The sequence below is a fragment of the Colossoma macropomum genome, unplaced genomic scaffold (assembly GCF_904425465.1).
Source record: "Colossoma macropomum unplaced genomic scaffold, Colossoma_macropomum, whole genome shotgun sequence".
Classification (NCBI taxonomy): Eukaryota; Metazoa; Chordata; class Actinopteri; order Characiformes; family Serrasalmidae; genus Colossoma; species Colossoma macropomum.
In genome coordinates this window covers 33,593,037-33,620,752 of record NW_023494789.1, presented here as the reverse complement: position 1 = coordinate 33,620,752, position 27,716 = coordinate 33,593,037, and the positions used below count along the sequence as shown (strand labels likewise).

Here is a 27,716-nt window from a genome sequence, read left to right as displayed (position 1 = left end):
GTTTGCTTGTGCTGGACTAGACACTGAAACCGCAAATGTCATGCACTCAAACTCACGGCATCAACCACTCTCTGATGCAGACTGAGCAAACACTGTGTTACTGTTTAAATATTGCCCCCTACAGGTCAGTGCTGTAGTCACTGTGAGCCAGTGTAGTACTTATTATTTTAAGGTTTGTAAATGCCTTCATGCTAAATTTACGGCTGTTGATGGAATGTGTGATCAGAGAGTCATCTGTGGTTGATGTATCTGCTTATTTTGAGCCAAAGTTAATGTTGTTCTAGTGTTTCAGCCGAAGAAAGAAACAGCCACAGCTGGGTGCATGTTTATGTGTGCTTTATCATGCTGTGAATATACAAGAAGTCAGCGCGTGTTGTGACTGTGGAAGCGCAGAAAACAGGGAGCGGCTGTGTGTATTTGTCTAGCGGTGTGACTGAGTGTTTATTGTTGATACTGAGTGAGTGCGTTAATGAGTGTTTTCGCAGCTGAAGATGTACATATCTGGAGCTAGGACTGATGATCTGTTATTAAGTTGTATTTGTTTGTATGAATAGCTGGAGAAAAGGCCTGTAGCAGAGTGTCACAAGCACCTGGACTGTCAGTCATGTCTCTCGGCTCATGATCCGTACTGTGGTTGGTGTGTGCTGGAGGGGAGGTGAGCTTTTACACACACACGCATGCATGCATGCATGTGCACACACATGGCAGTGTTACTTTTATTAATAAATTGCTACATTTTGCGATTGCAGTGGGTCTTGCAATATATTAAAAACATGTTGCTCAATCAATAATGTGATGCGGTTAAATACTCAACTGCATTATTTATGTATTATATATAAAAGCATAAGATATGACTTAAATGTAAAATATGCCTTAACTTTTGCACAGGGCATGTTTTTTTCATATGTAAACATTAATTAATTTAATTGTGCATTAAATGTGCAGAAACGTGTTTCCTGTAGAGGACTTTTTTTTTCTTTTCACTTGAAAGAAAAAAAAAATAAAAACAATTTGATGGGGCATACAGCTGTAATTTGACTAGATTTGAGATTATTTCACAGACTTACAGCACTAATGTAATGGCCAGTACTGCCATAGACATTAACAAGCGATATATAATGCCGCCCTAATTGAGATATTTACAGATGGAGGTTTCTTAAGATGCAAAATTGTCAGTGAGAAATGCACACAGTAAATGCCATCTGTTTAATATTTCTCAGTTTAAGATTGTTGTAAGAATATATAAAAAAGCAGAATTATTCACCAATAGAATGAGAGAATTTCTTCAAATAAAATGACCTAAACAAATAAACACTTCTAGAAATAAGTTGAGTAGTGTTATAATATTCGTACTGCAGTCTTAAATGAGAAATATTAGACATATTGACTAGATTTAAGATTATTACACTTGGCTAGATATATTTTTTGCAGTGCAGTATTGTAAAGGTCAATATCGTAATAAGCATTAAAAAGGACATATTGTGCAGCTCTAATTGTGACAATAACATATAGGGGTTCATTAAGATGCGAAAGTGTCAGTAATAAATGCACATTGTGAATTACCTCTCTCTCTCTCTCTCTCTCTCTCTCTCTCTCTCTCTCTCTCTCTCTCTCTCTCTCTCTCAGGTGTGGTCAGCGGGGGGAGTGTGCACGTGGGGAGCAGGCTGATCAGTGGCTGTGGAGTTTTGACATGGAGCAACATTGTCTGACTGTTCAAGCCCTCACACCATCCAACATCAGCAGAGAGGAGAGCAAGAGTGTATGTGTCTGTCTCTCTCTCTCACACACACACACACAAACACACTACACACAAACACACTCCACTTTGTCTGCCTTTCAAATACTGCTCACTTCTGTCAGATGCCCTGTTATGCAAATGTATGTGTGCCTATTTTTACACTGTGTGTGTATGAACGTGCGTGTGCTTCTATGTGGACTGGAATTTTGGCAGTGTAAAAATTAGCTTATTTTTTATATAATCTTTCACAGTAAGGAATAGATGGTTATCACGGAAATGCACGTCAGTTTAATAGGGAGGAATAACAACATTAATCGTGGGTTTGATTTAATGGCTCAAGATTAGAGCTCGGATAGTGCACTAATGGCCATTTGTCTTCTGGGCTCAGAGATTCAAAAACAGGAGGAGGTCGAGAGAGATGGAGGGGAATGGCAGGGAGTGTAGCAATTTATGTATGTTTAAGGAAGAGTTGTGTGTGTGCTTTATGCAAAGAACGGAAAGTTAACATGAGTGAATGCCCCACTGAGAACATTTTAACAGCATCCTAATTCTTAACCCTCACACAACTCATATTTACTGTCCATATTTATTTTAGTTTCATACTCAAGCTATAATTAGTGTTCAACACCATTTCACTTACGGAAAGAGGGATTTTAGAGTGTAGACTCTACTGCCTGTTCAAAACAGCCATATCCAGGCCAGCTCAGTCATGCACCGACCAAGACAATCTGCTTAACCCCAGTCTTGTTGAGTTCTTTACCCTACTTCAGTATAATGCCATTAAGTTCATCCTATTCTAGTCCAAACCGGTCCAATCCAGTTCAGGCTTACCAAATGAAATGTGAAACTATGACATAATTCAAAGCAATTGTAACCATTGTTCCTCTTTCTCCTCAGATTTCTCTGTCTATTCCGGGCCTCCCAAGGCTTCAGGACGGGGAATTGTACTCCTGTTTCTTCAAGGACAGCCCATCCCCAGCCACTATCACTGAGACTGGGGTCACCTGCCCCTCCCCTGACCCCCAGAGAGTGCCCACTGTGCCCCCTGGACAAGGTGAGAAAGGCAGTCCGACCTGACCTTTGCCATACTCATCACTAGGGGTGCATGATATGGACAAAATGCTGTATTAAATATTGTCACTCCCCAAAGAAAAACATGTATCTCCAAAATGGTAACTTTTTAAAAGATATTAAAAAAAATAAATAAATAAAAAATTGACAAGAATTTGAGCAACAATATATTGTAATGACAATTGTTTGTTTTTTGTTTTTTTTTGTGCATCACTATTTTTCTGATGTATCACCTAATCTAACTATGCTATTTCTGTTTCACTGAGATATACACTTAAAATAGTGCCAATATTGTTTTATAAGCTTCTGCCTTTTCATATTTTTTTTCTTGTAAAATAACAAGGACTGTAGCAGAACTACAGGTCTAATAAACAAAGGATAAAACAAGTTCATAGCTAATAAAAATGAGCATTTCCTTCAAAATAACAACAATTATTGATATATTCCAATATAAATAAACACTGAGGTAAGTGGGTAAAATACCAAGGCTGAAATGCTTCAGGACAGCAGTTAGTAAAACTAAAATGACAAAGCGAAAGATTACCATGTTAAGTTTTGTTTGTACATAAGTCATTTCCTTCATGGTGCAATGAAACCCTAGAAGTGCAGTGGGGTTATCCGTTATGCAATCCCACCAAAATAACAGTGTATTGGAATCAGTCAGTTATAAGCCAATTTGTCCTTCTCCATTCTAGAGCATTACAGAGAATTTTGTTTTTAAGTAAGAAATGCATCAGCAATAAAAACCCACACTGACATTTTTTCATAATGATGATGTTGATAAGTTTATTGACATATCATCTAATCTACTTAGATCACATGAATATCCTGACTCATCATCTATAACTTAGGTTGTTCAGGATCCTGGAAACACACTGTGAAAATCTTTTATCATTTATTGATATATTGCACTTATGCTCCAGTATTAATATTACAAAAAGCTGTGCAGTCGTATTTTATGTGTATCAGCCCAGTCTTCTATTTGTGTTTTGCATTTTGGATTTATTGGTGCTACTTTACTCTATTAATAGTTTGTGTCTGAATTGTGCTGTTGGAGCTGTGTGTGTTGGTGCTGTCTTGTATAAATGATGGCAGATGTGTTTGTTGTTCTTTTTTTTGGGGGTGAGGGGGATAGTTGTATCACCGTTTGTGTGTTTTCATAAGCCATATTTTATTATTTAGAGCTTCTAAGAAAAAATAAATGTTAAGGAATTTGATATAGGTTTCACACACACACACACGCGCACACACACACACACACACACACACACACACACACACACACACACATACACACATTCTCTCTCAGTCCTCTTGACTATGAAAGCATTCCAGTGCAGTGATAGTTTATTTAGTGATTTTAAGGATTGGGCTTCTGGCTGTTCTTCACATGTTGTGTTTGTCTGTGTTCAGTGTTGAGTATTGTGGACTTTTCATAGTTGTTGCATCTTTAACATCTTAGTATGCATCTGTTTTCTTGTATGTTTTGTAGTCTCTGTCATTGGGTGATTTGCATGGGGTTGTCAGAATACTAGACTTTTATAACATGTAACCATGAACAGTTTTCATCTAATATGGTATTACAAAACTCTGGTAGAGGTTTCTGGTGTTCTCGCAAAAGAAACTGATTTCAAATAATGATTTTCAGTCCCACTTTATTTGAATAGCCCTCTATAAGATCGTCTGTAGATGTTCAAATTATTTAAAGTCTATCTGGAGAATTTTAGTTGGTTCACAACAGGGTAAGGGTTAGGATTAGTACTAGGTTAGATACAGGGCCAGAGTTAGGTTTATATTTTGGAGTGAGGTTAGAGTTGGGGACAAGTAAGGTGAGTATAATAGTCTCCAGCGGGCAATCTAAGTAAAGCGTTACCTGATTTTCTTTTGCCAGTTTGAAGCCTCTATCAAAGTTATTCAGATTGGCCAGACAGACTCGAATGTGAAGAAAGTGTAATGAGAAAAGTGTAGAGGGACATTATTTACCTTCTTTTAGGCCTAAACTGCTATCATGTATCATGTAGAATCTGTGAATGCCATTTCAGTAGCAGTTTGTTGTCTCAGTATAGTTTCACAGTGATAGTGGTCATATTGTATCTAATTTATGTAGGGAAGTGTGTATGTGTGTGTGTTGCTTGCTGGCATGCACACTGTGCCAGGAATGTCTTGGTTTCTTTATTTTTTGTCTTCACAGAATCATGATAAATGAGATCAGATACGGTATTAGACTGCAGATATGAGTATACAGAGGCATCAGTGAGCATGACTTTCATGCATGCCTGTGTGTTTATCCTGGCCTAAGTGCAGGTTGATCAGAAGTGTTTGTGTCTGCTGTTCGGTGCAGATGGATCCTATTATATCTGTTTTGACTCTATGTGGGGAACTATCTCTCCCTCACTTTCTCTCTCTCTCACTCACTCAGTCACTCTGTTTTTGAAGAATGTGGTGATTTTTTTTGGATAGAAAGTTCTGGACATTTAATTCCCCTTTGTCAATGATAAGCTTTAACAAATATTTAAAAAGCCTATTCACACAGACTGGTACAGACCCAAAGAGTGTCTTATTCTCTCTCTCTCTCTCTCTCTCTCTCTCTCTCTCTCTCTCTCTCTCTCTCTCTCTCTCTTTCTCTTTCTCTTTCTCTCTCTCTCTTTCAGATTTTGTAACGATCATGCTGTCCTTACGGTTTGGTGATGTCATCGTGACCTCTCGGGAATTCACCTTCTATGACTGCACTGTTGTGAAGCAGCTGTCTGGGAGCACACCGTGAGTTACACATACACACTCACACAGAGCTGTTTGTGTAACGTCCATGTCGTCCTATCTAGGATCATTATCAAAAGATGCCCGATTGTGGTCACTCAGTGAAGCCCAACAATCCATGCATAATTTGATTCACCTTTTCTTGTCCTTCAGAGGAGAAGAATTTAATTAAGCTAGCTAGTTTTTTTTACCTTCAGGTCTGTCATCATCTCTGACTCTTTCTCCTGAAGGTCTGTCTGTATTGAGGTGATGTGTTTTCTCCATTGTCTCTCGGCAGTTGTCGTGGCTGCGTGTCCAGCCGCTGGGGCTGTAACTGGTGTGTACAGCAGCATGTGTGTACCCATAAGGCTGTGTGCGAGCAAGGGGTCATCATTTACAACGAAAATGTGAGTCAGCATGTCTCCAACTGGGCATCTTTGTGTGTGTTTCTGTTTATGTGTGTATTTGTCTGTCTAGCAGCTTTACTAAAGGCATTATGTGAAGTTTTTAAGAGGATGTTTAAAGAGGAATTTCTAGGGATGCACTGATAAGAGAAGTGTGAACTGATGCCGATGATGTTTTTCATCATAACATACATATCTTCCAAAATGTGAACATTTATAAAAAATAGAATTGGGACTACATATGCCTGGATTAGCATTATAGAGAGAAAATAAACATTTGTTTGTAAAATATTGCAAATGCAGTTGATTAATAAAATGCCTAATCAATCTGCTAAATACAGTGAGTGCGTCAACAAATCAGTTTGAAATATCGGCCAATTCTAAACGTCTTTCTGGTAGCGACAATTTTATTTTATACAATTATCTACTGATACCGATATGACTGTGATATCATCCTGCATCCCTAATAATTTCGTTACTCTTGGTGTTGGTGATATACATCTCTTAACCAGGTATGCAATGCCAGTCAAAAGTTTGGACACACTCAATCATGGGCTGCTCAAGCGTTTTTAGAATAATAGGCATGACAACAGTAATACAACACATGAAATTCTTACTGTCAGAAATATTAGCTTAATACCAAATAAAGCTATGTAGACTCACCCCAACATGTCATATTAACATATTAACAATGACAGACATTCCTTAATTTAATTTTTAATTAATCCTAGTAATAAGAATACCAAAATGATTTTACAACTCTGAATTTCACGCAAGTTGTAAATGGAAACTATGTTTTATTTTCTGAAAATAAATTCATGCACAGGTGTCAACATCATTGTTTATGTTTGGCTTAAAAACAAATTTCAAGGTTTTGAGCATAAGCTTTTTGATCAAAAATGGTTGTCTAAACATTTGACTGCTGCTGTAATTCATGATTCATTATAGTTCAGTTTATTTGCTTTTCATTTCATAATGAGCTATAAAGAGGCAGCTAATGATAACATGATGCATCAACATTGCATACACCAGTGTAGATGTCAGTAATAAATCAACATAATATTGCCAAGAACATCCAGTCCATCTGTTTAACTGAGAGAATCTGCATTTTTCTAACCTCAGTTATGATTAATTTGCTTCCCTTTTATGTTGTTCATTTTGTTTTTTTTTCCGTTTCTGGTCTCCCCCTCCACTCTTCATTCTCAGTTCAAAGTCCCCACGCCCTCCCCTCCTCTAACCACACCTGCAAAGATCACAACAACAGTCCCTCCAACCCCAACACACACTCCCCCTACCACCACACAACGGACTGAACCTCCAACTACAACAACCATTGCAACCACTACAACTACTATTCCAACCACTCAAGCTACAACTACAACTACAACTACAGCTACAACAACGCCAGAACCAACCACTTCCACTTCGCCAGTCACGACCCCGGCTCCAACTACATTACCCACAACCCCTGAGCCAACTGTCGCACCCACCACGCCTGTGCTCCCGACCCCTGCGGGCCAGACGTTGGCCACTACCCCTGCGGACTCCACCCTGCCTGTTTTAGAGGAGGCAACCTCAGAGGAGATCCTTCCAGCTGGTGAAACAGAGGCCGAGGCGCTGAGTGAAAGGGATATGATCACTGTAGCCAGTTTGGATGTCATCACGGAAACAGAGCCACCTCTTGCCACCACGGTAGGCGAGGAGCAGCAGGAGTTGTCAACACCATCACCAGCCGGAGCTGCGGAGGAATTTCCATTATCTGTGGACATCTCACCACTGGTGGAACCAATAACTAATGCTCCAACCCTTCCCAGCAGCCCACAGATTGTAGAAGAATCACCATCGTTGGCTGAGCCACCTACTGAAACTCAACCCACAGTGCATCAGGAGAGTCCTGGGACTGCAGTTGCAGACTCTGAATCTGACAACATCTTGCCCTTATCGCTAACAGAAAGCCCTGTCTTGCCATCGGACCTGCCGGTTCACTCTGAGGAGAAAGTGGCCGAAACTGAGACACAGGTGCCCCGCCTCCCCCAGAAGGAAGTGGAACTTGATGTGGAAGAAGTGGGCGTGTCTGAGAATGACACCACCACTTTTTCAGCAACAACGGTCCTATCAGGGGACGGAGAAGTAGACCAAGCTGCTCCTGCTTACCCTCGGCTATTGGATGCGGACTCTGAGCTAGACTACCAGTACGACATGGGGGACCTTTATCTACCGGTGAGTCTAAATTAGCGGAAACCTCTCGCTACAAGCTCACTGGACGCAACATAAACTCCACCTCCATACCCTTTCTGCCTTGTCCTTTTTTAATCAGTTCAGTTCAGTTACTCCAGACGCTTATGCTTTGTTTGATGTTACCAGCTACAAAATGCCATCACTGTAATTGTTTTTTTCTTAAGCTTCATTTTTATCAGCTTTTCATTAGTATATTAACGCATCAGTTTTTAATCATTTATGACGATTTGGTAATTTGATTATTTCGATTATTTGGTGTTTGGATGACTGCATGTTATTTAACGTGTGTAACCAGGGAGATGAGGGCTCGTTGGTCAGTTGGGGGTCGTCTGCGTGTCCGTGTGTAGAGAAGGTACAAGGCTCCCCACTGCTGCCTGTGCAGAGGGAGAGGAAAATCACTCTGTTGGCCCGGAACCTTCATCTCTACCAGGTATAAAATGTGCACATTTGATTTACATCACTATTTATATGGAATTATGTAGTTCATAATTAACATGATTACATAGTTACAGAATGCAGTTCATCATGTGTACATTCAGTTTACATTCTGCATCTACAGATTTGAGTCTTTTTACACTGGTTTCAATGTTAAACAATGACAGAAACAAAGCAGTATCAAAAATGTAAAGGATTTTTCTGTGCGCATGTCATTTTCATCAAATTCAGATCGTACTCTTCCACTTACAAACACAAATGTGGTACTGATGGGAAGTTTAGAATCGGACTTACTCCGCTTATTTTAATAATATACGAGTGAGAACTAATTAATATCAAGTGACTTTGATTTGCCAATAATTTACACTCATGTGCATTTGTGAGACACCAGATCGTGATAATTTTGTATGTGTTGGTTGTAGGACCAAGATTTGGAGTACGAGTGTGTGTTAGTGATTGAGGGGCAAACTGTGGTGGTGGACGCTTATGTGGAGAAGGACGAGATGAATCCCTCCCTCTTTGACATCACCTGTCAACATCATCAGGTAACGCACATACGTTTCTCTTTTAGAAACCAAACTCGTGAAGTATTTCTACTGTACAGTGTCCTAGAAACCTGCACTTTTCCAACAGTATTCCTACACAGCCTTGGTGGAGGAGTACAACGCCATGGTTTACGTGAAGAGGAGGGACACCTTTCATGTGGACAGTGCTAATGACTTGTATGGTGAGTGGTGATTAGTTGACTTGTTTTGACCAGTGAGATATATACGCAGTGTTTATATATTTAATTTCTAACGTAATGTTGACGGAACGCAAAAGGCGGACCTTGGAAGTGGGAAAGTGCAGCGCCCGGACAGTCTGTGGCAGCACATAACAAAAACACAACTGGATGAGTGAGAAATCCGACCGGCTCCCTCTGCATTAAAGCCAGGTTAGGTCAGGAGTCACAACCCAAATGATAAGAAGAGCCATTTTGTCCTTTCAACAAAAATCAAACCACCTTGGGAGCCGCAACATTTAATGTCCAGTATGTCTCAGTATGTCCTAATGTCCTAGTTTAGGCTAAACAATATAAAGGAAAACGCGGACTTACTCTGCTCTGATTTAAGCTTTAACTAGTTATAGCCGCTTTCCTCCCCTTTCCACCAGAAAACGTTTCCTTAAAAGTAGACCAGTTTCTTGTGAAATGTCTCTCATCGTTCGACTGTTTTATGAGGCTGAAGTCGCTTCTTATTCTCCAGCTTCTTGTTTGAATTTTCCCGTGCCACCTTAAATTCTAACTGAGGCGCCGAATGTAAATGCGGCACCGTTTAAGGTGGACCGGGAAAATTCGAAAGAGAAGCGACTTCATCTTTGCGACTTCTAGTGTTTGACAGTCTCTCGTTGCAGATTTAACGTACCAGGAAATCAACTGCGCTGCTTATAAATGCGAATAAGTCCGTTCATCTCCAAATGTTCGTCTTAAATCTGTGCCTTTTCGTTCGCTACTAGCCAGGCGAGACTTCGTTGCTAAGTGACCTGCAGTCTGCAGGCCAGTTCTCAGCCGTTGAGAACCGGGGCTTTCGCGCTACGTTGCACACGCCCCGTCTCAAAGATATTTTACTTACACAGAGATCCCACCACTCTCTACAACGAGACCAAAACCGAAGTTATAAAATCACTAAAGAAAACGAGTAGAATAGCTGTAATGTGCTGCATGGACATCTATTACCACTGGATCTTGTGTCACCCTTACAGCGCATTTTATCGCAGATGAGTGGCAGCAGCGTCTCTTGTGCTCCAAACAGCAGTGAATGAGAGCCTTCAAGTTCACTTGCCGCATCACTTCCATTTGATTTATTAATAAAAGATATTGGAAGTAAATGCATTATGGATCATTACAAATACTTTGCTTTAAAACTACCAAGTCCTCAGACAGTAGGAAAATAGAAAATAGCACACTGCACAATGAAAACTGTTATATATATTTATACATACAGTATAAATAAATAGTCCAAAAGTTTGAATAGAACACAGAGAACCCAATTCTGCATGAATATATACATTTTATATATTTATACTGTATGTATAAACATATAAAACAGATTTCATTGTGCAGTGAGCTGGTAGACTTTGTGTTTTTCTTCATTCTAAAAGTGGCAGCTGTCTTAAATGTCATTGTATATTTTGCTTGGTACCTCAGGCTGTAGTTGTAGCTCCCAACATTAATGTGTCAGGACATTGAGAGCCTTTTGGGCTGTGGTGTAAAAGAGGACGGAAGCCTGGTTTGTGTTCGCTCACACTCACCATGCTAACGCTGAGGTTCCTCACTCGCCTGCTTATTCAGGCCAGCGGCATTCCTTTTCATAGCAGTGGGAAGCAGATGGTTCCAGATGAGCAGCCCAACAGCTGTGTTTTCACTTTGCGCCGTGTTCATGTTCCCCAGAGGAAGCCGTAACCAGCATAGCTGTGAGGCTGGTTGCAGCAGCAGGCTCTGAGAGAGTGCTGGGTGAAGTGATGAGTTTATAGTCTCTCGCTATTGTGGCCCGTGGTCTTTAACTGCTGCCCCTGTCCTCTGAGCTCAGAGCAGCGCTATATAATAGAGCATTTCGTTTAATCAGCTGCTAAGTGGCCCAGATTTAACGTGCGGCTTTTTGTGTTGGGATTGGAACACAGCACTCTGTACTTTGAGATCATCACGGTTTTCCCTATTGAGAGAGACAATGAGAGAGAGAGAAATGCAGTAATCTTGCAGCTTCAGCACTGTAATTATGCACTGTTTCTGAATCAGACTGTTGAAACCATGCTGAGTTTGAGACTAAGTATTTTTATTTTGTAAAGAGCCCCTTTTGACTGCCCTAGTATTAGAGTATAGTATGAGCACTCAAACGCACACTTTTGTTTTCAAAGGAATAATTGGGCAAAAAAGCAGGTTTGCAGAGTTTTCCTCTAGTACCATAAACAAAAAATAGGAGCTTACACCCCACCAGTTAGTATTGTATGAACTGCATGCCCAAATTCTCACACTTGCCTTAAACCACATCTAGTCATGAGAGGAGAATTCCACTGTTTTTTCAAAATTTCTGCATAATTCAATCATTGAGTTGTAAACATAGTCATTCAGAGTGGTTTGATATGAAATGGTTTATTGTAATGTTTTTTCAGTTGTGGTGATGGGAACCAGGGGTCACAATGTTTACAGTGCAAAAATAGTCATTTTATTTGCTATCCAAAAAGACCAGTGAGCCTACAAGTCTTCTAAGCTTTTACATGTAATGTTAATGTAAAATAGTGGTCAATCAGGGGAAAAACATTTCTTTAGGGACTGTTTTACCTTATGTAAGTACTCCCTGCATGTACCTCTCCACCATGAATGAATTTTTAAAAATGCATTTTAGCCTAAAAGCTTGTCTCAAAACAATCGTAAAACAGTATTTCAGGCTTCAAGCTCTGGATTCATAATAACTTTCTATGAGGTAGCTGTCACTGTATGACATACTGTTATCTATATAAATAAATACACAAAAGTACACTGCATAGCTAAAAATAGCTCTTTTCCAAACTTTAGCTGGATTAGCCGCATAGCTCCACTGCAAAACCAAAGAAACAAAGAAGACTTTATTTGAAGTTAAGTGGAAAAATTGTGAATTTTCAACAAATTATTCCTTTTAAGATTTACAATGAGCTCATATCTAAATTAACAGAATCTTTATAATCTCTGCTCTCAACTCTGCCCATCTTGTCCCATTTATTCTGGATTTTGTGTACGTTTGCAGTGACATTGTACAACTGTTCGGTGGGCCGTTCAGACTGCAGTCGATGTCACACAGCAGATCAGAAGTACGGGTGTGTGTGGTGTGGGGGGGCTCAGTCGAGCTGTGTGCACAGAGAGTCCTGCTCCCAGCACATTGAAGAAACCTGCCCTGCTCCAGTCATTCACTTTGTAAGTTACTCATTCACTTGGCGGAATTATTTTCTTACTATCCAGTGTGTAAAAGTCTACACCTCTATGCATAATCAGTAAATGGTGGTTCACTTGTTTTTTGTTTGTATGTGTGTCCAGATTGAGCCTTTGTCAGGGCTGATGGAGGGTGGCACCGCTCTCACCATCTCTGGCTCTAACCTGGGCCAGAAACCTCAAGACATCCTGAGATCGGTCATTGTGGCTGGGGTTTCCTGTACAGTCATACCACACCTGTATGAGATATCATCCAGGTAATCAAACACACACAAATGTGTATCGTTGCTGTCATGACAAAATTTAATATGGTCAAAAATTAATTTTATAGGAGAATTAAGAGATTTTATTCCAAGTTTTGGGACCATTTCTATTAGTCTGTTTGTCATAAAATGGTTGTAGAATGTAAAGGGCAGATGGTGTTTTTAAATGGTGTAAATGTGACCGTGTTCTCATCTCTGTAGGATCGTGTGCACAACAGAAAGGAATGGAGCAGAGAGCTCAGGTCACGTCTCAGTAGAAGTGCCTGGAATAGGGTCTGGCCTGTCCAGCCAGACGTTCAGCTACCAGGTCAGCTGTATTACACTGTAGTCATACAGTTCCAGTTTAACATATTTAGTACTACTAATGTGATCAGCATGAAGAGAAGATAAAATGTGCAGTTCTCTTGTCCTGAATCACATTGTGGTCTCTTTTTGTGAGCAGAACCCAGAGCTGGAGGCTGTGAGTCCACAGAGGGGGCCACGGGCAGGGGGTACATCTCTCACCATCACAGGGAGGAAGCTGCTGACCGGCAGAGCCAGTGACATCAGTGTGCTGCTGGACGATGTCCCCTGTCGAATGTGAGTGACAAACACAATACACACACCAGAGGTTTGCTACCTGACTTGAGCCTCACAAGCCAAGCAAAACATCAGGTTTCTGGCCGTGTTTGTGACTTTTTTTCATGTATTACACTGCACTTGTGACGGGACATCTTCATTGTCGATACATTATGACCTGGCTGCTACATCAGATAAATGCCACCTGGTCACCTATGGTCAAGAGCTTGTAAAAAGTATTTTGAGTTATGATAGCAGGAGGACTGGCACGTTGTCTCTTCAGCAGTACTTCTACCATGGATGCAGCCATTATCGATGCCATTAACAAATGTCATTGTCAGAGCATGTCCTTGCACCAGTTGAGTCAGTGTCAGTTTTTTTAGTTCATTTTCTGACAATTAGTTCAAGCGCTGAATAACAAAGCAAAGACCTGTAAAACATATCGGCAACCCAAAACCCGCAGTTTGCGGGCAAAAATGTAGGTAACTAGCTTTTGTAACTTCAGACCGTTTTAAGCTACAGACATGAGACGCATATCAGACCATTCAATCAACCTCATCGAGCTGTGACGTCAGCATCAGTGAGTAATTCGGTTTGGAAAATCACCCAAAATCATGACATTATTACTCTGGTTTTTGGCCTTCATATTCCAACAAAGGGTTAAAACTGCACCATGATTCATCACTCATCAGACTCTGCCCTCACAATCCAGAGTGATTTCTTCCACCTGTGACCATCCATCAGCCAGCAATCCAGCTCCAAAATCACTCAAAACCCACTCGCTACTGTTGTATTACATCTCTGCTTTTATCCTTCATATTATAAACAAAGGGTTAAAAAATAGCGACATGGTTCACACATCAGATCACTAGCCAGAGCGAGAGAAACCAGCTCTAACCTCCCCCAACCCAGAAATACAGCACAAAAGCACAGTCAGATCACTGTAAAACCTTCTGTTAGCCCTCTGCTTTAGCGTTCATATGGCAACAAAAGGGTTAATCCATCTCTGTTAGCGAGTGCAAGTTTACATAATTTACATTTCTTACAGAACAGTCACATATATTTCACATGTAAAGTGTGTTTACAAGTAATCACACTTTTTTTCCGCATTTTTCATGTGATAGGACATGTTTAATATGTGAAGTGTGCAAAAACCACGAGTTTATTCACCTGTGAGGTTCATGTGATCTTCCTGTAAGGGATGTTAGATGTCCTGTATGCCCTGTATATTAAAATAAAATTTTCTTTTGCGTTTACATATATTCCACCCCCCCCATCTCTCTCTCTCTCTCTCTCTCTCTCTCTCTCTCTCTCTCTCTCTCTCTCTCCCTCTCCCCCTCTCCCCCTCTCTCTCTCTCTCTCTCTCTCTTCTCTCTCTCCCTCTCTGTGTAGTGTGTCGGATGTGCAGGAGGGCAGCATTGAGTGCATCACCGGCGCCAGCAACAGAACTGGAGAGCACAGGGTGACGGTACGCTATGGTAACAGTGAACGACATCTCCATGGCAGTGGCTTCTACTACACCTCTGACCCTAACATCACTCAGGCCATGCCCTCAAAAAGCTTCATCAGGTGAGTGTGTGTGTGTGAGTGTATATCTTTGTATTCTTAGTTATTAATACAACTCTGTTTCTTTTGTTGACTTTATTAAAATTATTATCTCTTGGAACAGCGGTGGCCGCTTGATCCATGTGACGGGACACAACTTGGACGTCGTTCAGGAGCCGCGAATCAGAGTGACTGTGTTTCCCTCAAACTCCATCTCCCGCAGGAAGAGAGGGAGCAGACGGAGGAGAAGAAATAGAGGAAGCGTTATAAATGCAGAGGTCGAGCAAGGGTTGCTATGGAGACACAGGCGGATTGTTCCAGAACCAGACTGCCCAGAAAACACCTTGTGTTCTGTCAAGGTTGTGAGTAAAACCATTACTCCTTTTCCTCCAGGGATTGGCACTATGGTTATAGTCTCAACCTCAAAGGCTCTACACAGAATTACATGCACTATCTAACATAGTTTTAGCATATTCTTTACTGTACTAACCTTTGTTTACTGTAAAATAGTCTGTACTTGTTCATTTATTCTGATTGAAGGTCTGATTACAGTCTACAAACACTTTTCAAAACTTGCTGTGGTGTTTCTGATGTGGAGTCTGTTTTTGTTGTAGCACCGTGTTGACCCCCCCATATTTCTCTCCCAGTTTGAAGAGCGGTGTGAGGTGAACACCTCCTCCCTCCTCCTGTGCCGGACCCCTGCTGTGGGCCCCCAGGTGATTGGTGCTGACATACGGGTGGAGTTTCTTCTGGATAATTTGTGCTTTGACTTCAACTCCATCAGCCAGTCATCTTTCACCTATGAGCTTAACCCGACTCTCCACCCCCTCAACCGCCATGACCCCAGCCAGCCCTTCCGCTACAAACCAGGATCAGTCATATCAGTAGAAGTAAGTGCCTGCTGAACTCTAATTTTGCTCTTTAACTATACACCATTGTTTTGGATAATACCAATAAAACCAGTTTGGTTGCTGATAAATGTATAAAATGATTCTGATGTTTTAGAATTTCTTTTAATATATTTCTTATAATATAGTACAGCAGGAAGCTAAGAGGCTACTGTTTAAAATGAATATGAATTATTAAAATTAAGATGTGTCTAGAATAATAAACTGTATATGATCCTGAAATGACTGAGAAAGCTGTGATATTAATATGCAGATATTTAAAATGCATCATATTGTGGTGACTTAACCTCAAGGCAGATGACTTGGGGAAAAAAATATGGATGCACTGATGTGGGAATATCATGGGCAAATATGTATATTTTTCATCTACATGTCAGCTGATGATGATATTGATAGATATATATATTTGGTTTAATTTACCACGTGTGTGCTTACCACATGCTTCTGCTTTTTGTTTGAATCACATTACTTATGAGCTCAGCCTCACATTTTTCTTCTATTTTTTTTTTTTCCCCTTTTTTGTCCCCTGTTCCCTCACTTTGTCTGTGCAGGGGGAGAATCTGGACCTGGCTATCTTTAAAGAGGAGGTGGTGGCTCTTATTGGCGAAGGTGTATGCACAGTGAAAACTCTGACACGGAACCACTTGTACTGTGAGCCGCCCCCCCAGCAGCCCTCCCCCTCTAACAGCCATGGACGCAAGCGGGAGGGAGCCGACGCTCTGCCTGAGTTCACAGTGAGTTCACAGAATGTTCTCACTAGGTGAATTCTTCTGTGATTAATGCATTACTGGATGTACTGGTCATCTGTACTTTTGGTTTCATCAGCGCCTAAGTGACTGACAGTCAGTTGACAGTCAATCAGACAGTCGTGCTCACTGAAGGGGGATTTTATCTGATGTACGAGTGTGTTTGGAAGGTGTGTAACGGGGCTGTGTGTTGTGTGCTGCAGGTGCAGATGGGGAATTTGAACTTCTCTCTGGGTCGGGTGCAGTATGATTCCCTTAGTCTGTCCACCTTCCCCATGGAGGCTCAGATAGGGGTTGGAGTGGTGGCCTCGCTCGTGGTCCTTATTGTGGTGATCATTGTGCTCATTTACAGGTGAGTGTGGTTGTTTTCCATTTTTGCCTCTTAGAGCTCTTGAAGCCTATAGTTATTGTCATTTTGCTATACCACTTACATGTAATTACACGACTGCATGTACATATACACAATATAAAATGCAGCTGGCCTTTTTTAAATGTTCTGATTATGACTGTGTGTACAGCACTATGCAACAGTCTTAAGCACCTAAGCACCCAAAACCAATTATCCCAGCAGTAAATGTGTTTTTGCCAGTAAACAGCGATTAACATCAGGACAAATGTAAATAAACAAAACTACAGTAGAAAAGTAACCAGAATTTCTTATAAAAAAAACTTGTGAGCTAGGTTAAAGAGCAAGTTTTGGTTCCAAATGCCTGCTTGACACCCTCAGCCATCACATGGATTTGTTAAATCCCATCACCAGGACTGCAGTTAATACTGGACTTCTATGAGAAGAGGCTTAAAATGGTTGAATAAACACAGTGGCATATGTAAAATCACTACTTGTTGTGAATTGTTTGATGTTATTTGTATTTATTTGTAATATTGGTGTTTCTTTGAGCAAATACACAAACACACACACACACACATTTTCTAAGCCGCTTATCCTTCTGGGTCGCGGGGGAGCTGGAGCCTATCCCAGCTGTCATTGGGCGGAAGGCAGGATACACTCTGGACAGGTCGCCAGTCCATCGCAGGGCAGACAGACAGACATATACATTCGCACACACCCTCACACTCAGGGGTAATTTAGCGTGTCCAGTTGACCTGACTGCATGTCTTTGGACTGTGGGAGGAAACCGGAGCACGCAAATAAACACTTCCCAAACAAACAACTTTATAAATCATTTTCTCAGGTGTCTGAAATGTTTGCAGAGTGCTGTATGTGTCTATGTATGTATGTGAATGTGTGAGTAGGTCACTGACACTGACTAGCTGTGTAGCAGCTCATTTCCTGTGAGCAGGTTTAGTGCTTCTCTTTGGTGTGAATTACAATCACTCAAACAAGTTCCTCCACATCTGGACTCTATTCTGTGCGATAGTAGTTCTCTCAGGGGTCTATTGGTTTAGATTAGGCTGCTTTCTTTGCCTCTGTGTGACTTAATCTCTGTCTCTAACACTTCTTTGCTCTCTTGGCACCCTCCTCTCTCCTCTGTCTCTCTCAGGAGGAAGAGTAAGCAAGCTCTGAGGGATTACAAGAAGGTTCAAATTCAGCTAGAGAATCTGGAGACCAGCGTGAGAGACCGCTGCAAGAAAGAGTTTACAGGTGAGAGAGGAAAATGAGGGCAGAGAAAGTTTTTTAAAAAAAAGAAAGTACTCTCATAAAATTAGAAGCCTAGTCAAACATACACTTTTGAACCCATGGGAACTGATATTAGAGGGAATATTTTTCCAGCAATGTGAAATGAGTACATTTTTTCCAAGCTTGTTTATTTCTTTTAGAAAGGATCCACTTTCTATACAGTCTTGTTAAAGTGATCTCACTCAGTAATTATTATCTGAAATGTAGTGCTCCCTCAGAGACATGGATAATTTGATTCTTGTTGATTTCTGACTTTTATTCCAGACTTGATGACTGAAATGATGGACATGTCGAGTGATCTGGTGGGATCAGGGATTCCGTTTCTGGATTATAAAATGTATGCTGAGCGAATCTTTTTCCCGGGCCATCGGGAGTCGCCTCTGCGCAGGGATCTGGATGTGCAGGACTGTCGGCGGGCCACAGTGGAGCAGGGCCTCGTCCAGCTCTCCAACCTGCTCAATAGCAAACTCTTTCTTACCAAGGTAACATCCTGATGTCATTCCCATGCTTAGAGAAGAGGAGTTTGTGAGGGTTTAAAGAATTTTAATTCATTCTGTTTTAAGGCTGTCATTATTTAAACTTAAACTGTCTGAAATATTTACACCCTTTAAATGGCTGTACCCAGCAGAAAGGGTCAGACTTTTATTATACACTTCTGTAACTTATGAATAACTCAATAACTCAACCAGTTTGCAGTGTAGTCCATGCAGTTACTGGATAATAAGCCCTAGGATGTAATAAGCCTGGGATTTTAAGTGGTTAATGAAATGTTCAGATTTTTGCCTACGTCAGAAAGTATGCACAATTTTCCTCTTATCACACATGTAGTCAGTCAGCCAAAACATGTTTGGTGTCTAATATTCTGGCAGTTTTATTGAAAACAGTATGGGGGAACATGCCTAAATTAAATTTTTGGTCAAACCTTTATATGAGGACTGTTTTGTAAGTTTTATAAGTTATAAGTTATAAGTTAACTTTATATGACGACTGTTTTAGCAGTTTATACTTCCAGCACCTCTTGGGATGTTTTGAACAAACTCGATTCATGTGCATCTCCTTACACCTCTTCCTCTGTCTCCTTCCTTATCTATCTCCTTTTCGCCTGTATGATGTTTTTCTCTTCTCATTTTCAGTTCATCCACACTTTGGAGAGCCAGAGGACGTTCTCTCCCCGAGATCGTGCCTACGTGGCGTCTCTGCTCACAGTAGCTCTGCACGGCAAGCTGGAGTACTTCACAGACATCCTGAAAACGCTGCTTAATGATCTAGTGGAGCAGTACGTCGCCAAAAATCCCAAACTTATGCTCCGCAGGTGAGCAAGAAAGGGAGAGTGGGTTGGAGAGAAGACCACTCATCTGTAGCAAAATTCTGTTTTTTTTATTAACTAGTTATTTGATTCATCATTCATGCTTGGTTGTTCCATACAGAACTGAGACAGTTGTTGAGAAGCTCCTGACCAACTGGATGTCTATATGCCTCTATGCTTTCCTGAGGGTAAGTGTCAAAATGAGGAACTTGGCAGGAATTATCAGTAGAAACATAAATCTCTGAGCTCACAAGGATTCAGTTAGATTGCAGCTCTTTTAGAAAAAAAATAGTTCATCATGTAAAAGATTTCATCTCATTTCAAATGAGTTCAATAGTTTTAAAATTATTCAGAATTATTCATTTCTCAAAAATATATATTGAATACATTGAGGGCCTATTGACATGTAATATAGTCAAAAGAGTACACCAATATTTTTTTTTATATTTATTTGTTTAAAAAAACTTGAGAAATTCAGTTTGAACAAAACTTGGGTGCACACAAAATATTTAATATTTATAAAATAGTAAATATTTTGCAACTGGATCTTGATGGAATGATGCATTTGATCATCTAACTGCCACATAATATAGCCTAGCATTTTACTGTGTAAACAATGGAATATGTACAGTGTTGTACATTCACAGCACTTTCATGTTCTTTTTTCTTTTCATTTAAGGACTCAGCAGGGGAGTGTCTGTACATGCTCTTTAGAGCTATAAAGCACCAGGTGGATAAAGGCCCTGTGGATGCAGTGACTGGCAAAGCCAAATACACCCTCAATGACAACCGCCTGCTGAGAGAGGACCTGGAGTACCGCACACTGGTTAGACTTGTTTTTGGTCTGGATTTACTGCTAAAAGACAGTATACTCAGTTTGATTCTGTTTAGTGGAGTGATGATTCAGTGTAATGTAGTTTAAGTTTATTTATACATTACTTTTCTAGTAGTTATTGACAGAAAGAAGCTTTTTTTGATATTTTAAACCTGTATTATGGGAATAGAAGAGCTCATACCATGAGAAAAGAATTACAAAATCTAAAAAAGAATTACTACAATATATAAAACCAAATTACAAGAAAAAATCTTTGAGCAAATCCAATTACAAAAAGGCTCAAACAGCTTATGTAAAGCTGCTTGATACTCCCTCCAGTGTGGGAATAAAAGGGCTTGGGTTACTGTCCTAGAAAAGAGTAGAAATAGCTTTAATCATGTGCTCTGAAAAATCTTAATCAACGTTCAGACTTATTCAGGTTTTGGTCTTCTGGGTCTGGTTAGACCAAGTGGCCATTGCCTGTGGGAATAGCAGTGCTGTATTTGGATGAATGGAAGAACAAAGGATGAGAAGTTCACTCTTATCATTTGAACCCTGATGGAGAAAAATAAAACTAACCAGAGCTGGATTTGTATTTTGTTGTTTGGGTCTGTTCTTGGTAATATTAACAAGAGAGGCTAGTGTTTATATAGATTTAATGACTTTACAGCAACATCAGATACAGAGACAGCTCACTCTAAATCAAAGGCAGATGGAGAGCATTAGCCAGCAACTTTTATCAACAGAGTTGTCCAAAAGACCAATAGAGAGCAACTAAAATTACATTGTTGTTCAAAAGAGTGGATTTAGTTTCCAGTAATATTAAAACAGTTTGGTTGGAGGTTTATAAAATGATTTTAATATAAAGCTGTAAACAAAAATGAAGACCTTTTTGATGTGTCCAGAAAGATGAACAGAGCTGTAGATTTTAAAATGACTGAGACAGCTGTATAGCATCATGAATTAAGTTGTAATAACAATAATATCCAGACTATCGTATTCCAAAAATAGAGATTGAATTTCAGGATGGAATATGACAAAACAAAATTGCAAATAGATTGTTGCAGTATATTATTTATCATTTATTCAGTTCTTGTTCACAGAATTCAACTGCTAAATGCCTTTTGTTAATATTTAAATCTACATTATGTAAGTTATTGTATACAAAATTGTTGAGTGTTAATATTTCAAGTAATTCCAAACCAGTTCATGATTTTTATCCATCCATCAAAAGCAGGTAGAGATTTTTTTTATTTTTTTATTAGGAATTAGGTGAGAAAAAAGGTAACAGCTGATTCATATTCCTTCTTCCTCTCTCTCTTTAGACTCTGAATGTGCTGATGCAAGGAGTGGGACTGAATGAGGCTCAGCCAGTAGCTGCTAAAGTACTGGACTGTGACACTATAACCCAGGTCAAAGAGAAGATTCTAGACCAAGTCTACAAGGGAACCTCATACTCCCATAGACCACACACAGATTCACTGGACCTGGGTGAGAACAGTCTCTCCAACATCTCTCCCATCCACCTTTTCCTCTGAACTTTATATTCACACTGTTCTTGGCTCTGTTTTATTGAATTCACTAAATCAGTTTATTTACACAACTTCTCTTCTTCCTTAAACTTTCCTTAATCCTACTTTAACTCTAATGTATATTCAGAGTAGTTTATGCAGTTCATTTTATAAGTCATGATGTGTGTGGTATGTTTGCAGAATGGCGGTCAGGTGTGGCAGGTCACCTCATTCTCTCAGATGAAGACCTGACATCTGTAGTGCAGGGCAACTGGAAACGCCTCAACACACTTCAGCATTACAAGGTACACATGATTCTCACTGAACTGTACTGCCCTTCAGAGGCAAAGAGCAGTAACTACACCAACTGTGAAGCAAAGACAAATGGCTCCAAAGTTACATTATTGTCCAGACAAAAATGTAGTGGTCCTGCTCACATATATCAGTCAGTTTAAATTGAACTTGGGCCTATTCACACATCGCATTAGCATACGTCTTGGGTGATCCGGTCATAAGTGGACAGCGCCAACCAGATAATCGGGATCCAATGCATTTTATAGATCCTGTCACTCAACCATGTTCGAAGGTGGTCAGGGACACATAGGACCACACAATGTTTGTAGTGTGAATGCTAACCTGATGTGCAACGAAGGAATGCCTTAATTAACTGCAGCATCACAGCAGAGACAAAACCATATTCTTTCTTTATCTACTCTCCCATTAGTGTATGTTGTTTTAGCAATGGATGCAATCTGAACATTTGTAATAGTGCAAACATGAACAACAAGTACTCATAGTGCATTTTCCTCTGACATCAAACACAGTCAGAGGCTGACAGAGTGAATGTGATACTCTTACTCTGTGCAAAATCTAATCACAAATGGTCACTGGAGACCATGCCAAATGATAAAACCACTCAAGACAGATGCTAATTCCTGGTGTATATATGTATATATACACTGGCCACATTATTAGGCTTTGTATATATACTCCTAGTCCATTTCATCTGGTCTACTTGCCATATAGGTGCACTATACTTCTACAATTTCAGACTGTAGTCCCTCTGTTTCACTGTGTAATATGTTAGCCTTTCTTTACTCCATTCGTCAATGGTCAGGACCCCTACAGGACCACCACTGAGCAGGTCCTTGGGTGGTGGATAATTCCCAGCACTGCATTGATAATTATGCCGAGAAATGGGTGGATTACAATCTGTAATTGGGAAAGTACAAAGTGCACCTACTATAGTAAACAGACCTGATACAATGGACAACTGTAGATAAGTGCACCTACTAAAGTGATCAGTGGGTGTACCATAGTTTATTGTGTTTATTTCATCAGGGACCATGTACAAAAACATTAATCTCAAATGAGAAAAGATAAACACATAATACAAAAGACACAATAGATACAGTACAAATTACATATAATAAAATTACATAATCTCAATGATAATCTCATTTCTAAATCTAAACATGTAACCAACCCACCCCACACACACACTCACCACAAAAAGATACTTAAGTCATTCACCATCAACTATACAACATATAAAGTATACGAAGAGAGCACAAATAATATTAAGTCCAGTTAAAGGAATACAAATTTGACAGTGTAGCTGACCGTGTAGCCCTGCTCATGTTTTCAGAGCGAAGCAGAACGAAGCTCTTCAAACATACAGCATATTTGCTGAACCACAAAAGAACTTTTGCCTTTGTAGAGATGTATACCTGTAGTGTACATATAGAACTACAATTAGTCATTTAAGTTTTGTGTAGTTATGTATAGTAGTAAGTTTTATGTAGTTTTCTGACTGATGTCTTTATCCTGACTGTGTATCCTGCAGGTTCCTGATGGAGCTACAGTGGCTCTCGTGCCACGCCACAGCAAACACATCCACCATGACAACCATGACTATGTGGCAGGAGAAAGTAAGTACAAACACTCACAAAGGGACCTTTAGTAACCTTATGTCCAATTTAATATTAATTTATGCTTCAGTGTCACTGGGATTAAGCAGCAAGTAGTGGCAACAACTAGGAGGATTTAAAAAGACCCAAAAATGTGCAGACAAACTGTCATTTATTTGTCATTCACTCAAAGAAGAGAGAAAAAAGAGTGGTAACACTTTCTATGAATGTCACCTTTGTAAGCATCTATAAACACATTCATAACATGTTATAATGCATTCATAAGGCATTATAAACATGGCTATAAATATTTATAAAAATGCATTACACATTATAGCCATGCTTATTATGCATTATGAATTGTTAACATAATACATTATAAGTACTGATCATAACAAATTATAAGTGCTCATAAGTTGTATTTGTCTGCTCTAAGTAAAGTGAAGCATACTGTACTAAAGCCTCCTCCAGTGTTAAGAGTGAGGCTTCAAGTTGAAGTATTTACTGAAGGATTTACTGAAACACTAAAACATTCACAATAAAGCACATTACAGGCTTCAAATGTCAGAGTTTAAACTAGTGCTGCCATCAGTGCTTTTCTCAATGTGGGAAAGTCAATGTACACCACTGTCATTATCAACACTACTTATAATGCATTATATTAACAATTCATAATGTATAATAAACATGGCTATAAAGTGTAATCCAGTGTAATTCAATTTTATAAATGTTTATAATCATGTTTATAATGCCGTATGAAGGCATTATAACATATTATAAATGTGTTTATAGATGCTTACAAACGTGACATTCATAGAAAGTGGTACCAAAAGAGTTTGCCAGTCTCTCACGGACATTCCTTATACATATTCTTTCTGTCTGTACACTTCCTCAGAGACACCCATGCTCGAGGATGCTGATGAGGGTGGGGTCAGACTGTGGCACCTGGTGAAGGCCAGTGAAGAACCAGAGCTGCCCAAACACAGACGGGGCAGTCTGAGGGAAAGAGAGAGAGCCAAGGCCATTCCAGAGATCTACCTCACACGCCTGCTCTCCATGAAGGTATCTCACACACACACACACACACACACACACACACACGTTCACCTACTCTCATACCCATGACCATTGATCACTAATGCAGCAAGAAGGAGAGAAGTTCTAATCTGCATGTGTACATGTACACAAGATCTTGTCTTAATTACCACTATCAATGCTCTCTATAGGGCACTCTGCAGAAGTTTGTGGATGACCTGTTCACAGTAATTTTGAGCACGAGTCGGCCAGTTCCTCTAGCTGTGAAATACTTTTTTGACCTGCTGGACGATCAGGCGGCTCATCACGGCATCACGGACGCAGAGACCATCCACATATGGAAAACCAACAGGTACTGAGTGGTCAGCTGCATCTCTGAGCTCAGCATGGATCATCAAAGGCTGTGCTCACATTACAAGCCTTGTTGTTTAATTTCCGATTTCTTTCTTCCTTGACTGGTAATATTTAAGTAAGTCACCCATACAGTACTGTGAAAAAGTATTTGCCCCTTCAATGTCTTCTATTTTTGCAGATTTTCAGATCATCAGACTACTTTGAATATTAGACAAAGATAACCCAAGTAAACACAAAATGCTGTTTTTAAATGATGATTTCATTTATTGAACGGAAAATGCTGTTTGGCCCTACCAGGCCCTATGTGAAAAAGTAATTGCTGCCTTAGCAGTTAACCAAATTCACCTGTTGTATCTAAACATCAGTTAAATAGAACCTGTCTGTCAATGTGAAGCAGCACATGATGCCACATTCTAAAGAGATTCAAATACAGAGGCAAAACAAAGTCCTTGAAATCTACCAGTCTGGAAAGGGTTACAAAGCCATTGCTAGGGATCTGAGATGCCAGCAAACCACAGTGAGAGCCATTATCCACAAATGGAGAAAACTTGAAAAAGTGGTGAGCCTTCCCAGGCCTGGCCAGCCTACCAAAATTTCACCAAGTGCACATCAATTACTCATCCAGGATGTCACAAAAGAACCCAGACCAGTATCTTAACTGCAGGACTCACTTGCTTCAGTTAAGGTCAAAAGAAACAAAACAAATGGTTTTGGAGTGGCCAAGTCAAAGTCATGACTTGAATCCCATTGAGATGTTGTGGATCTTAAAGATCTTAAACAGGCAGTTAAAACAACTGTGAATTAAAACAATTCTGCAAAAAAAAGGTGGGCCAGAATTCCACAACGATATAAGACTCATCGCAAGTTATCACAAATGTTTGATTGCAGGTTTTACTGCCAAGGGTGGCACAATCAGTTATTAGGTCAATTACTTTTTCACACGGGTAATTTAGGTTTTTCAATAAATCTTTATCTTCAGTGAATGGAATGATCTTTTTAAAGCTGCATTGTGTGTTTACTAGTGTTGTCTTTATCTTAAAATGAAATTAAAATTAGTTGGATGATCTGAAACATTTAAATGTGACAAATTGGCAAAAATAGAAGAAATCGGATGAGAGGCAAATACTTTTTCACAGCACCGTACATGTCATTAGTGTAAACATACCTCTGTTCTGAAAGGACCTGCATGTGCACAGATGACATAAAATGTGAATTCCAATCTGACCATTTTTCTTATGGTCACTTGGCCATGTTGCAGACAGGTATACAGTCTTGCGACACGTATGAAAGTTTTTTAAATCTGATTTTGAAAAGATCAGATGTTTGTAATTACACTTAAATAAAAAGCTGATTTGTGTCATATTTAGACAAAAATGTGGATTTGTGCCACTTCAACTCTGTAATGTGATCGTAGCTAAACTGTTTGGAGGGGAGGTATGGGTGAAGGCATTTACAGATAAAGTTAGCTATGCAAACATTAGTTCCTCACAGTTATAATCGCGTCCGTTCTAACAAAATGCCGCAGAGTGTAGCTGCAGAAATGCATCTTCATGGAGTGATAGTAACTATGCTGAATCTTCATGCTGTTTCTTCCAGCCTGCCTTTGCGTTTCTGGATCAACATTGTGAAGAACCCTCAGTTCATCTTTGATGTGCAGGCGTCAGACAATGTGGATGCTGTACTATCAGTGATCGCCCAGACCTTCATGGACTCCTGCACCATTGCCGAGCACAAACTGGGCAGGGTGAGACAGAAACTGCACAGTATACATTAATAAAGCCCTATAAAACCCCATTTGTTATTTTAATACTTCTTATTCACTAACTACTATATAAATGACCTGCCAAGGGGTTCTTTGAGTTTAAGAGACATAATGGAAGTGGTAAACATTTGATAGAATGGAAGATAGGTTTTTTTTTTTCATACTTTTTGCATCTCTCTTGTTCAGGACTCCCCCATCAACAAGCTGTTGTACGCCAGAGATATTCCTCGCTACAAGCAAATGGTGGAGAGGTAGGATGAACAAATTCAGTCTAAACTCTGACTAAAAATGATTGTTGAGTTACTATTGTAGCTGAGCCCAAAGGGTAGTCCTAGATTGGGACTGGAAAACCTGTTTATAATCTCATTTATCCATCTCACTTTCTCAGGTACTATGCTGACATCAGACAAACCATTTCAGCTAGTGATCAAGAGATGAACTCTGCTCTGGCTGAGCTCTCCAGGGTATATCTTCAATCTCTCTTTCACTTCTTGGATCTTATCTGGAGATATTCTTGTTCTTAGTCTTCTTTTAACTTATTCCTGCAGTTTAAGTGGATGGCATTTTGTAACATGCTGTGTTGCTTTGTTTATATGTTTAGAATTACTCAGGGGAGCTGAATTATCTGGTGGCCCTGCATGAGCTGTACAAGTACATCAACAAATATTATGACCAGGTGAGTTTGTGACAAAGACGACAAGGTACAGAAATGACCACTCAAGAGAATGAGGCTGGTTTTAACCACTTAAGCTGTGAGGACACTCACAGTTATAACTACATAACTTACAGTTGTTACTGATTAA

The 27,716-nt window shown here is 39.9% G+C and overlaps 1 protein-coding gene across 6 annotated transcripts in view; it reads left to right on the top strand.

The window, feature by feature from the left end:
- Nucleotides 1-27,716, top strand: part of plxnb1b (plexin b1b) — a 111,589-nt gene that overhangs the window by 80,268 nt on the left and 3,605 nt on the right. For 5 of the 6 annotated variants that reach the window (XM_036571058.1, XM_036571055.1, XM_036571056.1 and 2 more), the window contains 32 exons: nt 555-655; nt 1,627-1,759; nt 2,636-2,792; nt 5,461-5,569; nt 5,844-5,952; nt 7,156-8,169; nt 8,483-8,617; nt 9,045-9,167; nt 9,256-9,349; nt 12,381-12,547; nt 12,668-12,819; nt 13,027-13,132; nt 13,268-13,404; nt 14,776-14,952; nt 15,053-15,290; nt 15,576-15,818; nt 16,388-16,570; nt 16,786-16,934; nt 18,085-18,185; nt 18,486-18,703; nt 19,355-19,533; nt 19,649-19,715; nt 20,207-20,353; nt 21,667-21,832; nt 22,054-22,157; nt 23,699-23,783; nt 24,658-24,824; nt 24,989-25,149; nt 26,748-26,895; nt 27,100-27,164; nt 27,302-27,377; nt 27,515-27,589. In XM_036571058.1, the coding sequence (XP_036426951.1) occupies nt 555-655; nt 1,627-1,759; nt 2,636-2,792; nt 5,461-5,569; nt 5,844-5,952; nt 7,156-8,169; nt 8,483-8,617; nt 9,045-9,167; nt 9,256-9,349; nt 12,381-12,547; nt 12,668-12,819; nt 13,027-13,132; nt 13,268-13,404; nt 14,776-14,952; nt 15,053-15,290; nt 15,576-15,818; nt 16,388-16,570; nt 16,786-16,934; nt 18,085-18,185; nt 18,486-18,703; nt 19,355-19,533; nt 19,649-19,715; nt 20,207-20,353; nt 21,667-21,832; nt 22,054-22,157; nt 23,699-23,783; nt 24,658-24,824; nt 24,989-25,149; nt 26,748-26,895; nt 27,100-27,164; nt 27,302-27,377; nt 27,515-27,589 (5,286 nt within the window). The remainder of the gene's footprint in view (nt 1-554; nt 656-1,626; nt 1,760-2,635; nt 2,793-5,460; nt 5,570-5,843; nt 5,953-7,155; nt 8,170-8,482; nt 8,618-9,044; nt 9,168-9,255; nt 9,350-12,380; nt 12,548-12,667; nt 12,820-13,026; nt 13,133-13,267; nt 13,405-14,775; nt 14,953-15,052; nt 15,291-15,575; nt 15,819-16,387; nt 16,571-16,785; nt 16,935-18,084; nt 18,186-18,485; nt 18,704-19,354; nt 19,534-19,648; nt 19,716-20,206; nt 20,354-21,666; nt 21,833-22,053; nt 22,158-23,698; nt 23,784-24,657; nt 24,825-24,988; nt 25,150-26,747; nt 26,896-27,099; nt 27,165-27,301; nt 27,378-27,514; nt 27,590-27,716) is intronic. The other variant, XM_036571061.1, reaches the window with a different exon arrangement.